Raw genomic sequence first — 15951 nt, forward strand, 5'->3', positions numbered from 1 at the left:
TGGTCTTGATCTCCTGACCTCGCAATCCACTCGCCTCAGCCTCCCAGAGTCCTGGGATTACAGGAGTGAGCCACCGCGCCCGGCCGACAAATACTTTTATGATAGTTTGTCTAGCTTGCTAGTGTCTCCTCCTGTGAAAAAAGGTAGATGTTTGGACATTGATGTTTTTGAGAAATTAACCATTTTCGAAACCTCAAAATCTGTTCTTCATCAATTCAACATTTCTTATGGGAATAATCTTAGACCTAGCCCTTTTAAGCTAGGAGCCATATGATTAAATATTCGAAATAGGTCCTATATTAAATATGTGATCCAAGGCTCAGAATATTAATACTATCTAAGATACATCTTGTTTATAATCATTTATTACCTGTGGTAAAGAATGTTGAATTTATGGAGTATCATAGATGCATTCTGTACCCCTCCCCCTCAAATTATCTTCTGTCTCAAAAAATAGTATGGAAAAATCCCTCTTGAAGGATTCAAATTAGTTAAAACCATAGAAGGGGAAAAACAACAAAATTTTCCTAAAAATCTGTTTCAAGTTCAGTATTTAATACTTTACATTAATAATCACTGCTGGTTTATAAATCCCAATTTAGTTATTCTGTAATGCTACAAACCTTATAATCAAATTAGTAAACTTCAATGATTATATTTTAATTAAAAAACAGCATGTGTAAAATAAAAATGTATCCTATAATAACTGATTTTAAAGAAAATAAGTGATGAAAAAAGCACTTAATCTCTTTCATATACTTACCTGGTTTAATCATAAAGAACTCTCTTAGAAACTCAAGACTAGTGGCTGGGTGCAGTGGCTCACGCGTGTAATCCCAGCACTTTGGGAGGCCGAGGTGGGCGGATGAAGAGGTTGGGAGTTCAAGACCAGTCTGACCAATATGGTGAAACCCTGTCTCTACTAAAAATACAAAAATTAGCTGGGTGTGGTGGTATGCACCTGTAGTCCCAGTTACTCAGATGGCTGAGGCAGGAGAATCGCTTGAACCTGGGAGGCAGAGGTTGCAGTGAGCCAAGATCATGCCATTGCACTCCAGCCTGGGTGACAAAAGAAAGAAACTCAAGACTAGTAATATCGACATCATCTTTTAAACTAGGATTGAATTTTTACAAATAAATATAAATAAGCAATATTGCATAGGTGTGTGCTTTCTATGACACTAATGTGACACTTGACATGTTTTCACAGTCATAGTAAGGATATCCATTTATGAAATACAAGTTCTCAATAAACTTTCCACAGCATGGGAAATAAATTTCACTTAATAAATGGGAAGTCAGAAAAATTGATGTATTTGTGTGGCTGGCAGGCATGCAATTAATGCTTTTTATGCAGAAAAGTTGCAATGTTTGCCACTATTGCTGGCAGTACTAATTATGAAAACAGTTTAACTGGGGTGGTTATACCAGCCGGTCACAGTGTGCATGTTACTAGTAAATAGGACTGAGGAGGAATATTTTGGTAAATTTCACTGGAATTTGGTCAGGCGGTCAGCACTACAGTTAGTAAATACATTTGAAAACAAGTGTCAGAGTACCACAAGCCATTTACTGTCTGAAAGAATGCCTGTACATACCAGCATAGCTTTTTGGGTTTTGGCTTTTCAGACATCACAAATGGTCAGAGAACAAGGATCTGCACTTTAAGTACAATTCTGCTCTTTATCATTATTGTAGCTTCTAATTTACCAGCTACAGTTAATAAAGTTCTCAGTAGGCTGCTGCAATAAGGGAGGAGGGGTCTAGAGGGAGTGATTTTTTTTTAGAAGACGCTTTCTATCCGAAGATGAACTTTTATCGAACTTTTATCTTCATGCTTTCCAATTTTTCTCCTCACTTTGCCTGCTTTTGATTTCAGTTCCCTCCCACTGACCTCATCTGGAGCATCTTTTGAATCTCCCGCCAAACCAGTTTCTTCTTTGTGTGTGTTTGTTTTGTTTTGTTTTGCTTATTTTTTTATTGGACTCCAGAAATCATTTTTCTATTAGAATGGCTTCTAAATAATTTTAGGGAAATATATTTATTTAAGATTTCTAAAAGACATTCATTTAAGAAATGTTCATTGCACTGCTGTTTTGTCTAGGTTTAAATTAGCAAATATCCATGCATTTAAATGTTGATAAAGCATATCCTTTGCTGTAAATACAGGAACTGATGACTCAGTTGTTTCTGAAGATCGACTGAATGAAACTGAACTGACAGATTTAGAAGGCCAACAAGAATCCCCTCCTAAAAATTACCTTTGTATAGAAGAGGAGAAAATCATAGACCATTCTCACAGTGATGGATTACATACCATTCATGAGCATGATCTCCATGCTGCTGCACATAACCACCACGGCGAGAACAAAACTGTACTGAGGAAGCATAATCACCAGTGGCACCACAAGCATTCTCATCATTCCCATGGTCCCTGTCATTCTGGATCCGATCTGAAAGAAACAGGAATAGCTAATATAGCCTGGATGGTGATCATGGGGGACGGCATCCACAACTTCAGTGATGGGCTCGCAATTGGTAAGTGGACTGGAAACCACTGTCTGTTCTAATCTTATGGAGTATAATATGTATGATTAAATTTGGCTGGAGCTTAACAAATATACTGTTATGTATCACTCTGGTCAGTTGATTTTCCCAAAGGCTACAGTTTTGTGTTCAGTTGTTACATTTGGAGGTGTAAGGGTATAATTTAGTGGGGTTTTTTTGAACATGTAAACAAATGTCTGTAGTATATTTGTTTAATAACTTGATTTCTCAAAGTACAGTTACCATATTGAAAAAGCTGCTTAACATTTTATTTTCAAATGCATTTACATGTCCCTGAAAGAGAACAGTTTAATTTCAATCTTAGGTTTAATAAATTTTCCATATCTTTGAAAAGGCAAAAAAAAAAAAAAAAACTTTACAACATTGAAAATCCATTGTACTAAATTCAAATATATTAGTATCTTGCTAAAGTAAACTGATATTACCAGTTAAAGAGAACATTAAATGTGATCAATACATTATTTTCTTTGAGATCCAGACTCTGTTAGCACCCAGAAGTAGGCTTTGGTTTCTTTCAGAAAGCAGAGACAATGTTTTTGAATTTACAGTAACTGTTTTTTGTTTTGTTTTGTTTTGTTTTTTGTAATAGAGACAGAGTCTAGCTATGCTTCCCAGGCTGGTCTTGAACTCCTGACCTCAAGCAATCCTTCTGCCTCAGCCTCCCAAAGTGCTAGGATTACAGGCATGAGCCACCATGTTCAGCCTATAGTAGCTGTTAATACTAAAGAATAAATAATTCTGCTTGTAGACCTAAATGCATTTATACGTCTGACCTCAGTCCTCAACACTACCAGACAAGTAATACTTTGTGCCATTTATTTTCTAGGTCTAGAAAAGTTTTGATAAGGATATTAGCCATTTAAATCCTTATAAAGATCAATGTGAGAGAGCAAGTACAATCTTAGACTTATAAGACTTAAAGTTGACCATCAAACTACTACTTTGAAGCTCGGAAAATTGTTACTATCCCTGAGATATTAGTGAGTTGGAAGGCTACAAAAATAGAGAATTAAATTCAATATGGAATATTGCTTTTATTGAATAGCTATTTCTCTAGTTGTCACATACCTATTATACCCCACTATATGTTCAAAAACTATAGTGTGTAAGATAAGTGAGTCACTCATATATTAAGAAATTAATTTAGATAGGCAAAGGAAACTGCATCTGTCATTAATGAAAATGTGAAGAGTTAAGATCAGCAAAGCTCACTTGTTTTTTTTCTTATCTTCCTCAGGTGCAGCTTTCAGTGCTGGATTGACGGGAGGAATCAGTACTTCTATAGCTGTCTTCTGTCATGAACTGCCACATGAATTAGGTAATATAACCTTAAAAATTTTACCAGATTTCATCAAATGTAAGACTTCCTTAATTGAAATTGCATTCAAATTTCAGAGATGTTCAAGCATAAAAAATGGCTGATGGCAACTATAGTGTCACTGATTGTAAGATATTTCATGATGTTAAAATATGAAAAATATGCTTCTTAAGATTGATGAAATGTTCATTTCTGTGTGGTTTCCTTTGCATTCAATAACATAGTTATGCTGTTAGAATGAAGATTATAGATTATGACTGGTTCACTAAGTATAACTTTTAAAAAGAAATATTTCTTAATTTAAATGCCACATTTTGCTGTTAATCTACTTTTATTTCATATACCATGTAGACTATATTTTTAAAAGAATCAGGGTAAAGTTTGCAATTACATAATTGAAAGTTTTCCTAGATGTACCTAAGGCAGTCTTTCTTCATAAATAATGGAAAGTTATTACTGATGTTCAAAAAAGTTACCTGGATGGTTATTAAAGATAGGGTTGCGTTCTTTGTTACTAACCAGCACTGAGGTTTTAGAGTAATCATTTATTTCCAAAGCTCTTATTTTATCTATGAAGTAAGAACGTTAGATGATTTCTGTTTTCATTTTATATATTTTAATATTATAATCTTAATACCCAAAAATCTAGTATGTGTTTCTTACGTGATTTTGGTAGGATGGAGCTGAATACTCAAAAAGTAATCTTTGAAAACCTGTATTTTTATTTTTTCATTTTAAAAAATGTTTTCTTCTTTATCGATACACTGTCAACTATGGTAATCATATATATTATGTTGGACTTGATTCTTTTTTTTTCCGAATGCATTTCCCATTTGCCCTTAGAAATGAACGCTAGAAATGAGCTGCACTTTTTTTTTTTTCTAAAAGAGAAATGGGTTACATTCTGCTCACTTTGATTCTCTCTCCTTATACATCCCCTATGTTTCTTACCTTATGTTACTTCTTATTATGTTTTAAAACTCTCCATCCCAATTACGATGAGTTAATTTGATATATGGCTTCTGCCCAGTACTCAGAAATGTGCTTTCACCACATTTTACGTATTTAGCACCTACTATTGGACACAGCACATGGCCTTTAATTTCCTCCTGTCACAGATAGTAAGTAGTGCATTGAACATCTCTAGACTTGGTACCTGTCGACTCCTCTGAGATATATACTCAGAAACAGAATTGACAGGTCTAGGGTATGCATGCTAAAGCAGTATGATTTCCAAACAGCGATACCTGAAAGTTCTTGTTGCCACAACCCTCCCAACACTTGGCATTAGCTCACTTTTTTTTTTTTCTTTGAGACAGAATCTTGCTCTGCTGCCCAAGCTGGAGTGCAGTGGCATGATCTCAACTCACTTCAGCCACTGTCCCCCGGGTTCGAGTGATTCTCATGCCTCAGCCTCCCAAGTAGCTGGGACTACAGGCGTGCGCCACCACACCTGGCTCATTTTTTTTTTTTTTTGAGACAGAGTTTTGCTCTTGTTGCCCAGGATGGAGTACAATGGTGTGATCTTGGCTCACCCCAACCTCCACCTCCCGGGTTCAAGCAATTTTCCTGCCTCAGCCTCCCGAGTAGCTGGGATTATAGGCTTGTGCCACCATGCCTGGCTAATTTTGTATTTTTAGTAGAAACGGGGTTTCTCCATGTTGGTCAGGCTGGTCTCGAACTCCCAACCTCGGGTGATCTGCCTGCCTCGGCCTCCCAGAGTCCTGGAATTACAGGCATGAGCCACTGTGCCTGGCCATAATTTTTGTATTTTTAGTAGAGACAGGGTTTCACCATGTTGGCCAGGCTGGTTTTGAACTCCTGACCTCAAGTGATCTGCCTGCCTCAGCCTCCCAAGGTGCTGAGATTACAGGTGTGAGCCACTGCACCTGGCCTTAACTTTCTCTGTTTTACCAAGGTAATGGATGTAAACCATTTCTTTTTTATTTTAGTTGGTATTTATTGGTTTACCAATTTAGTTTCTCTCCACATGCAGTAGTGCTTTGGGTTTTCCTCTTTTATAAATTAGAAAACAGTAGCTTAAGATGTAAATACTCATTCACATGCAAAATATCTGAGGGAAATGGAGATGGCGTTAATTTGAAAGAAAAAAATACTAATGTCACCTTTTGAATATGCAAGGGATTTGTTCATGTGTTTTCTAATTTAATTTTTCTGAAAACTCACCTGGCTATGAAATGTCTGTCATTTGTGCGTAATTGTCTTGATTTGTAGTATTTGCTTATTTTTAATATAACTTACCATATGATTTTCTTGAAAAATCAGTAACTTCTTACATAAAGCAGTAAAAATATATTAGTGCATACTTGGTGCTGATTCCTTGGGGCTTGATTCTGCATGGTTTCATTTACCTTGCCAACTTCAGACACATAATCTTATGTCTTGTTCATGCCCATTATCCTTTATCCAGACCAAGTCATCACTGCCTTTGTGGTGTTTTGCTTAGACAGTTTCCATAGTCTTTGTATCTCGGGTTTTATTCTGTTGTAGTATATCATTGCCAGATATATCTGTTTAAATGTGATGTTTTCATATAATTAAAGTCTTTCAGTAACTTTCCTGACATATAAAATAGAGCTGGACTTTATTAGTCACATTTTTTTTCCTCCTGTAACAGGGTCTCCCTCTGTTGCCTAGGCTGCAGTGCAGTGGCGTGATCACGGCTCAATGCAGCCTTGACCTCCTGGGCTCAAATGATCCTCCTACCTCAGCATCCTGAGTAGTTGGGACTACAGGCAAGCACCACCATGCCCAGCTAATTTTTGTATTTTTGATAGATAGGGTGTTGTCATGTTGCCCAAGCTGGTCTTGAACTCCTGGGCTCAAGTGATCCACCTCCCTCAACCTCCTAAAGTGCTGGAATTACAGGTGTGAGCCACCATGCCCAGCTATGAGTCATGCTTTCAATGACATTCACTTCTCTCTACCTACCTTTTTGGTGTTACCTGCAGTACATCCTGTTACATGTTTTTCATTTCAACTAAACGCAAGTCACCAAATGTGTAGTGTGGGTGCCTGAATCTGTTTCTTTGTTTATACCATTTTCCTACATGGCTGGCTCAAATACTTCTGTTCCTAGTTTATCATGTTAAGAACTTTCAACTTTATTACTGTCTTTTACCTCATGCCTTGGATTACTGTTTCCTCTAAATTTTTTTGTTTGCTTTCTTGGGATCCTTCGCCCATTTTCTTGTTAGATGCCCAATTTCTTAAACTGTAGTTTTTTAATGCATAGATACTATGTCTTATACTCTTCTCTATCACATACTGCTGTTAGTCTATCACATACTGCTTTTAGTCTAACTCCACAAATCAAGGCTATCAGTTTTTATATATGAGTAACATGTTGCCTCATATTTAATCTTTCACTAAAAAAACCCACTATTTTTAGTAATAGACTTGGATAATCATGCATATACCTCCATAATGTACTAGAAAAGCCTCTAACTTTCCTTCCTGTTCATCTACCCACTACCCGCTGAATGGCGTGTCAGGCTACCTCAAGTTTAAATGTGGTTTTGTCAAATTGCCCTAACCTTGAAGTATTCACTCAGACACAGAATTGAGAACAAGTTGGAGATTAAGGATGGTGACCTTCTTACCACTTCTTTTTCTGTCTGCAATTTCTCATTGAAGGCGTGACACACAAGGGCTGATAACCACGTGTAGGACAAATGCATTACATACATTAATGGCTAGGTAAACCCTTGATACTCAATGCAGAGCTCTGGTAAAAAACTGGAGCGGAGAACTCTGCTTGGGCCAGGACCCCCTAGTGAGTCATTCAGACCTCAGATGTCTACCTGTTTTATCCCACAAATCAGAGGTTGAGATGTTGCTACTGCTGTGAGAGGAAATGTCAAGCCAGAGTATACTGAATTTTGCCAGAGGGAAACGAGTAGGCTTTCAGAAAAATGTGCATTTTTCCTAATGTTAAATTGACATAAACTGTACCATACTCTAGCTGGATAGGCCACTAGGGAAGAAACAGTGTAAAGAAATGGCCCAGCTTCTTCTTCTGGAGGTGACAGAAAGGCCTCTGGTCCTTGTATCTATCAACAAGTTAAGAAGTGGTCTAGGGACCATAAATAAAGGAAGTAAGAATATGATTGTGGAGCCTAGTTTTTGTCTTAAGGTACAGCAAAGGGCACTTTTGTACAATAGGACCAGGTCAGTGTTCCTACTCTGACCAGATCATCTACTCTTAGTCGGAGAGAAACAAGATGTGGAGAAAGGCATACACGGTTCTTCCTCAGAACTCCCAAGCACAGGGAAAGTCATTCCTCTGTGGGTTGAGTTAGAAGCACGGCAGATAGAGCCAGGGAGAAGTCCACTCCCCACTTTCTAGGTTAAGATGTTGAAAAGGCAGTATAGTATGTCACATTTCAGGATAATCTATTTGGTCTAAAACCTAATTTTACCCTGTTACATTTTTTATTATGAATTCTTAAAACGATTCTGAGATTTCCATACTGATCTCAGACCCTTGGAGGAAAAACATGTTTTCAAATTACATTGCAATACACTGGAGACTGACCCTCAGTTGGTCAGTAATTCCAAGTTCTAGTGTTCTATTTCTGAGCAGATTGCTGTTTCTCCAGTGGTATATTCACTGAGACACATAATTGAAAATGAGTTGTTTTGGAGATTAATGATGGTTACCTTCTTACCACTTACCCCTTTTTCTCTCTGCAGTTTCTGCACGTGTGTTTTGTAGTTGTGTTTAGAAATGTGATATGTAAAAACATATCCCTAGAACCATAGAATAACATAGTTCAGGGAGTTTGACGCTAAGAGACATGAAGAAATTGAAAGCATTTGAGGAAATAGCAAACTCACATCTCATTTTGTGTTTGCTCTCTGGTGTGGTAATGGGTTAAATTGCCTGAATTATTAAGTCATTACTCTGTTTTCTGTGTTTGCCAAACTTATGTAGCTGAATTTAAGTTACAATACTACTTTGTCTTATCTCTTCACTTTTTTCCACCTTCCTTCAATAAGAAACTGTATAAGCATTTGAAGAATAATTTACATAAAAGCCTGTAGTAGGAGGAGGCCATCTATAGGGGATATAATATTGGGGACCATCAGGGGCAGGAGGAAGACAGCCGCTTCCAGGTTTGAACTTAGGGTGGATCAACCACTTGGGTGTCGTCTGCACTCTCAGAACAGCCCCTGGGTCTTGGAGTCCACGAGGGTTTCACAAACTCCTGCCTGAATTCTGAGACTCCACAGAGAGGCTTTTGACTGTGGATAGATACAGAATTCTTCTTGTGGATGTTGGGATATGAGTGGGTCACCTTCCATTTTGACATCTTGGTCTATCACAATTTCCCAAACATTCTTCTTGATGTTGAGTAATGTGTTTCAACTTCAAGGAAATAACATTTTAATAAATAAATATAGCCATGGGGCAAGGGTTAGAAAACTTAGCTGTTGGGTACTGGGTACTATTGTGTAGTATACCAGGGTGATCGTTCAATCATACCCCCACACCTCAGCATCACATAATATACCTCTGTAACAATCCTGTACATGTACCTCATGCTTCTAAAATGAAAGTTGAACAAGAAAAAATATGTAGCCATATTACTAAGACTCAAGTAAGAGAGGTTATAGTGTTGTACATTTTTCCTTTCCTCTCAAATTAAGGATTACATAGAAATTTAAAATGAGATTTTCATAATGTGTTAAATTGTCCGTGGGAAATTGAACATTCATTGTATACATTTATGTAGAATTTTAACATGTATACAACCATTATTTAAGACAAGAATAAAGAACCTTAAAATATACACATGTTTTTAAAAATCCTCAATAGTGGATGTTAACATCTATAGCATTGGATCTCATTAGTTTAACAGCTTTGGCAGGCACACCTCATTCATTGTGCTAATGATATCGTTTGTCAGCAGGAAGGAAAGAATATTGATTTATCAAAAGATGAATAGATTTGCATGTTTAGTATAAATCCCTGCTGTGAGGATTCCTTTGACTTAGTTTTAAAATGTTTATACAGGTTCTTACTGAGAAGGGAAATGAGGAAAAAGGGAAAAACATGCTGATACCTTTGAGAATTTATAACTTGAGATAAGACTACAACCAAGATAGATTTGAAAATAAAATAATTCACTTGATACAAAGATAATTATACAAAAATCATTTGTATTGCTATATACTAGCAATCAACAGTTGAAAATTAAAATTTTATAATAGTATCAAAAATGTGTAATATTTAGCTTAACTCTAACAATATGTGTAGACCTACAAATCATCAATAAAAGAAACCAAAGGAGACTTCAATGAAGAGCTATACCAGGTTCAGGGACCAGAAGACTATTGTTAAGATGTTAATTTTTTCCTATAGACACAGTGAATTCTCAGTAAAAAATCCAGCAGGCTTTTTTGCAGAGATGAACAAGCTTTTTAAAAATTTTATATGGAAAGGGGAAGGAACTTAAATAGCCGTAGAATTTTGGAAAAGGGCAGCCAAGTTGATTTAAGATTTACTATAAAGCCACGGTAATCAAAACAGTTGGAATTGGTGAAAGAGTAGACACATAAATCAGTGGAACAAAGCAAAGAGTCCTCATATATATGGCAATTTATTTTCAACAGAAATACAAAGAAAATTCCATGTTGAAAGGATGGGATAGTATTTTCAACAAATGGCACTGTAACAATTGGACATCTACGTGCAATTAAAAAAAAAGGAAGAAAGAAAAATACCTTTGACCCATATCTCACTATAGAAAAAAAAATGAACTCAAAATAGGTAATCTAAATGGAGACTCTTAAAAATAGAAGAAAATATAGAATATCTCTGTGTCTTTGGGTTAGGCAAAGTATTCTTAGATACAGCACTAAGAGCTTGCACCGTTAAGGAAAATAGTCATAAAATACACTTCTTACAAATTAAAAACTCTTCACAAAAGACAGTTAACAAAAAGGCAAGCCACAAACTAGGACAAAATATTTGGACAATACATACCTGACAGAAGACTTCAGTCACGGGAAAACAAACAGCCCAACAAAATAAAATAGACAAAAAGACTTGAACAACATTTCACTGAAGAAAGTATACAGATGAGATTTTAGATGCTGGATTTCAAATTATGGGCTGACTAGGATGTGGAACAGCTAGAGCTCCTATACATTGCTGGCGGGGATGCAATTTCTTATAAAATTAGAAATATGCTTAACTGTATGGCCCAGTGACCCCACTTAATAGGTGTCTGGCCAAGAGAAACGAAAACTTATGTTGACACAAACAGCCTGTTTATGAATGTGTGCAGTGTCTTTTGCCATAATTACCAAAAACTGTAAACAACCTAAATGTTCTTTGCTGGTGAATGTAGATAAATAAACTGTGGTTCATCTGTGGAATACTACTGAGCAATAAAATAATTTTCTGATATACACAGTAACACGAATGAGTCTTACATGCATTATTCTAAGTGAACAAAATCTAAACTTGAAAGACTACATACTGTGTGCTTCTATTTAGATGATGTTCTGGTAAAGGCAAAATCATAGGAACAGAAAGCAGATTGTTGTTTGCCTAAGGGCGAGTGGCCTAACAAAATTTTGGAAGGGTAATTAAACAGTTCTAGAGTTTAATGGTGTTTATAGCTATGGGGTGTATGTGTTTGTCCAAATTCATAGAAGTCTACATTTTTTAAAAATGAAATAATTGTGTAATTATACCATAATTTTTAAAAGTATTAAATGAAAATAGTTCGCCTTGAATCTTGATTAGTTAATTCATGCTGTTTGGTTGTTACTTAGGAAGGAACTAAACCATCTTGCTATCCAGTAATATTAGAGAAGGCAACAAAGTTGATGTATTTTGTACCCATGACACCGTTGTTCATTGAGTATTAAATAATGCTCATTTTTAAATGCATTACTAAATTATAAAAGAAAGCAATGCATTTTGTAACCTAAAAGACACTTCTGTAGTCTGTTTTATATAACCTGCTAAATGAAATTGCCTCTCTAGCACAGTTGGTGTGTGATTTATTGAAAACAAGAAGAAATTTGTTAGGGAAGTTAGGGAGCTCTTTCCACAGAGAAAAAGCTGAGAAAGACTGGAGAAAATTAAACAGAACTCCAGGAGAGAGAAGAGATAAAAGATGATATTAAATTCAGGTCTCAGCAGGAGAATTAACGTATTTAGGATCAGAGGAGAAAAGATGTAAGGAGAATAGCATTAGGTGAAAACTGGACAATTACAGCTTAGAAACCATTGGTAAATAATCTCCTTAGGTACATTTTCTTAACTTTCCAAAATGACGCCGCAGTGTTCACTTTGTAGCAATTTGTTGGAAGGTAGAAATATACCTTGCAGTAATTTCTTTATTGTTAACTTCTCCTTATTGTAGACTATGACCTTGTAACCATGAGAGGTATAGAAGAACAGATCATGTATCTTTAGATACGTAGCTGTTAAGATCCTTTCTTAAGGGAAAGAAACAAACCCAGTCAGTATTCTGTATAGCACCTTGCATATGCTGAGTGTTCAATAATTGATTAGATGTTTGTTCATGTAGTAAGTGAAACGAAATTATTATAGTAAGTAAAGCTAATAATGGGTTTTTTTCTTTCATACCTCTTCAAGGTGGAACAAGCTATTGCTTTTGACCCATTAGCTTCAATACTGTTATCTCTAGCATCATTTTGCCCTTCTACTGACACTTCTCTGAGCAATATTTTTTTTCCCCTAATGTTTCAACTTCATTTTTTTTCATAGGCAGGAGTCAAGCTTGCAGATAATGTTCCAGCTTTAGACAGATGAATAAGAAAAGTGCCTTTCTTCTTATTTAGAGGGAGGGGGTGGCGGGAGGAGAGTCCATTGAGGATCCTTAGAAAAAGCATTTCAGTATTTTCCCTTCTGTGAGTTTTTGTCTTACATCAGCTCTGTGGTTATGGATGATTTCAGAGTTACCAGTGTCACCATTCTTCATCATCACAGTTAGAAACAGACTTTGGAGCATGGCTTAATAAGAACCTGGTATTTGCTCTGTTTTCAGCATTGTTGATGCTCTTCGGAGCCTCAGCCAAACATTTATGTGCATCATTGTAGAAGCATGGAAAAGTGGTAGGAAGTGGTAGGAAGTGGCTCTTTATTCTTACTACATTTTTAGAATTTTCAGGATGAAAGTTTAATTTTTCTTTCTGGGGGAAAAAAAAATAAATGTAACCATAGCATAAAATATACTTAAAGCACCTGTTATCTCTGTTCTTCCTTAGGCCATTTCCCTTTGAAGAAAGGGTAGAAGTTCAAGCAGGGAGGTCTTGATTGTTGGTTACAAGAAAAGCGGTGACTGTGTTTTTTTCTTTTGTAAAAATTTTACATTTAAGTTATACAGTAGAATTGACTTTTTGTGAGTACAGTTCTTTGAATTTTAACATATATATAGATTTCTGTAATCACTGCCACCATCAGCATCAGAGTAGCTTTGTCACCCCCAACAACCCCTGTCCTGTGCTCTTCCTTTAGAGTCAGCTTTCCACCATCCCCTGGTAACCACTAATTGTTCTTTATTATTACCGTTTTGTCAGTTTCAGAATAGATATATAACCTTTCGGATGGTCCTCTTTCAGTATTATGCCTTTGAGATTCATCCAAGCTTTTGCATGCATTATGGTTTCATAAGTAAAATATTTTATATATCACATAAAGTATTTTTATTAGAAGTGTGTATCTTTTTAGTGCTGATTTTAGTCGTTTTTCTCCATTCAGATTTGTGTTGTAAATCCTGTGGTTTTAAAACATTCCCATTGTTTCTTAATTGCAGGTGATTTTGCAGTTCTTCTTAAAGCAGGCATGACTGTAAAGCAAGCAATTGTATACAACCTCCTCTCTGCCATGATGGCTTACATAGGCATGCTCATAGGCACAGCTGTTGGTCAGTATGCCAATAACATCACACTTTGGATCTTTGCAGTCACTGCAGGCATGTTCCTCTATGTAGCCTTGGTGGATATGGTAAGATTTTTTTTTTTTTTTTTGTGGTACTAAATCTGCAAATGAAAGAAATCCTTGGAAGTGGTTTGAAGCCAAACTATTTTTAAAAATATAACTCATTTTAAAGGCATAATATCCTAAATAATCTCTTAAGGAAAGACATTTATTTAAGTAGGAGGTTTCCTTTTATGGAAACCAGTTGAGTTGCTGAAAATGTGTGTCCAAATGATGTTACTATTTAAATAATCATTAGTAGTAGAGTTATAATTACAGAATTATTATACTACTTTGAAGACTTTTTGTAATACTGGGGTAAAAGTGTTTTATTTTTGTTAGCAAAATTAATTTTTTGAGCTTGTTTTGTGGCAAACAGGAGAGAAGTACTATTCCTGTTAGGTAAGCCAATCTTCTGGAAGGAAGTGGTATGTATTCCATAGGGTTTATATAATTTCTCTTATTTCTAAATTTAGCTTAAAGTTAAATGTAAATGCTAACAATTTGTTTTATTTTGATTCCACTTTAATACCCCAAATATGTTTGTATATTTATAGAACTAGCAATTAGGTTTTTTTGTTTGTTTGACCAGATATGATGTTTACTTTTTTTTTTCTGGTAAGATCATCACAGTCTTATTTCAAAATTATGCAGCCATTTTTTTTTTCTTTTTACAAGATAGGGTTTTGCTCTGTTGCCCAGTCTGGAGTACAATGGCATGGATATGGCTCCCTGCAGCCTTGACCTCCTGGGCTCAAGCAGTTCTCTTGCCTCAGCCCCTGAGTAGCTAGGACTATACGTGACTGCCACCACAGCCAGCAAAAAAAAAAAAAAAAAGTGTATATATGTGTGTGTGTGTGTGTGTGTGTGTGTGTGTCTGTATATTTATTTATTTATTTATACAGATAGGGTCTTGCTATGTTGACCAGACTGGTCTCAAACTCCTGGACTCAAGCATTCCTCCTGCTTCAGCCTCTCAAAGTGCTGGGATTACAAGTGTGAGCCACCACACCCAGCCCAGCCTAAATTTTTAATCACAGAATTAATGCCTGTTTATCGTAGAAGGTTTCGAAAATGTAAACAATTGTTTCTTTTTGTTTACAAAATTACCTAGGAATAGTCATCTTCCCTGCTGACTTTTAATATCTCATTTCCTATTCTCACCCTCGGCTGATAACCTTGCTTCTGATTTCATGGGGAACACTGAAACCATCAATCCACAAGTTCTCATCATCACTTCTGCTTATCTTGCTGTATCTATGCCCATTTACATTCTTTCCTGTTACCAAAAGGAAACTTCTTAGCTGGTGCTCCTGCAAACTGTTCCCTAGAACTGATCCCCTTTTGCTAACTCCCTTAAATTCTCCTTTCTTTTTCCCACATCATTTCCCCCCTTCTGCTGGATTATTTCTATTAGCCTATAAGCCTCATATTACTTCTCCCTTCTTAAAAAGTTTGGGGACCTCTCTTAGTTCCAACTTCCCCTTCAGCTGTCACCCTATTGCTGTTCTCTTTTAGAACATTTTCATTGGTTTGGTTTGTTTGGTTGGTTTTGTTTTGGGTTATTTTTTGAGACAGGGTCTCACTCTGTTACCCAGACTGGAATGCAATGGTGCAATCATAGCTCATTGCAACCTCGACTCCCCAGGTTCAAGTGATCCTCCTGCCTCTACCTCCTGAGTAACTGGGACCACAGGTGCACACCACCATGCCTAATTTTTTTTTTTTTTTTTTTAGACATGGAGTCTCACTATCTTGCCCAGGCTGGTCTTGAATGCCTGGCCTCAAACAATGCTCCAGCCTCAGCCTTCCAAAGTGCTGAGATTATAGGTATAAGCCAACATGCCATGCCCATTGTTTATTTTTAAATTTTTCTCTGTTTTTGAGCCAAACCTAATGAGGTTTTCCCCCTGACTTTTCTGCCAGAACTGCTTTTGTCAAATTAACCATTGACCATGGCATCGCTAAGTCTACTAGTCATTTTCCAGTCTTCATTTTTCTTGTCATAACAGCAGAACTTGACAGTTGGTCATTCTCTTTTCTTTGAAATGCTTTGATGTCAGTAGGCTTATGTTTGTTT

General features: G+C 36.3%; 1 protein-coding gene across 1 annotated transcript in view; it reads left to right on the plus strand.

The window, feature by feature from the left end:
• The window catches only part of SLC39A10 (solute carrier family 39 (zinc transporter), member 10), an 80735-nt gene that overhangs the window by 57452 nt on the left and 7332 nt on the right, over positions 1-15951 (plus strand). The window contains exons 7-9 of the mRNA XM_011997193.1: positions 2147-2538; positions 3806-3886; positions 13708-13898. Coding sequence (XP_011852583.1) covers positions 2147-2538; positions 3806-3886; positions 13708-13898 — 664 coding nt within the window. The remainder of the gene's footprint in view (positions 1-2146; positions 2539-3805; positions 3887-13707; positions 13899-15951) is intronic.

This window comes from Mandrillus leucophaeus, unplaced genomic scaffold (assembly GCF_000951045.1).
Source record: "Mandrillus leucophaeus isolate KB7577 unplaced genomic scaffold, Mleu.le_1.0 Scaffold532, whole genome shotgun sequence".
Classification (NCBI taxonomy): domain Eukaryota; kingdom Metazoa; phylum Chordata; class Mammalia; order Primates; family Cercopithecidae; genus Mandrillus; species Mandrillus leucophaeus.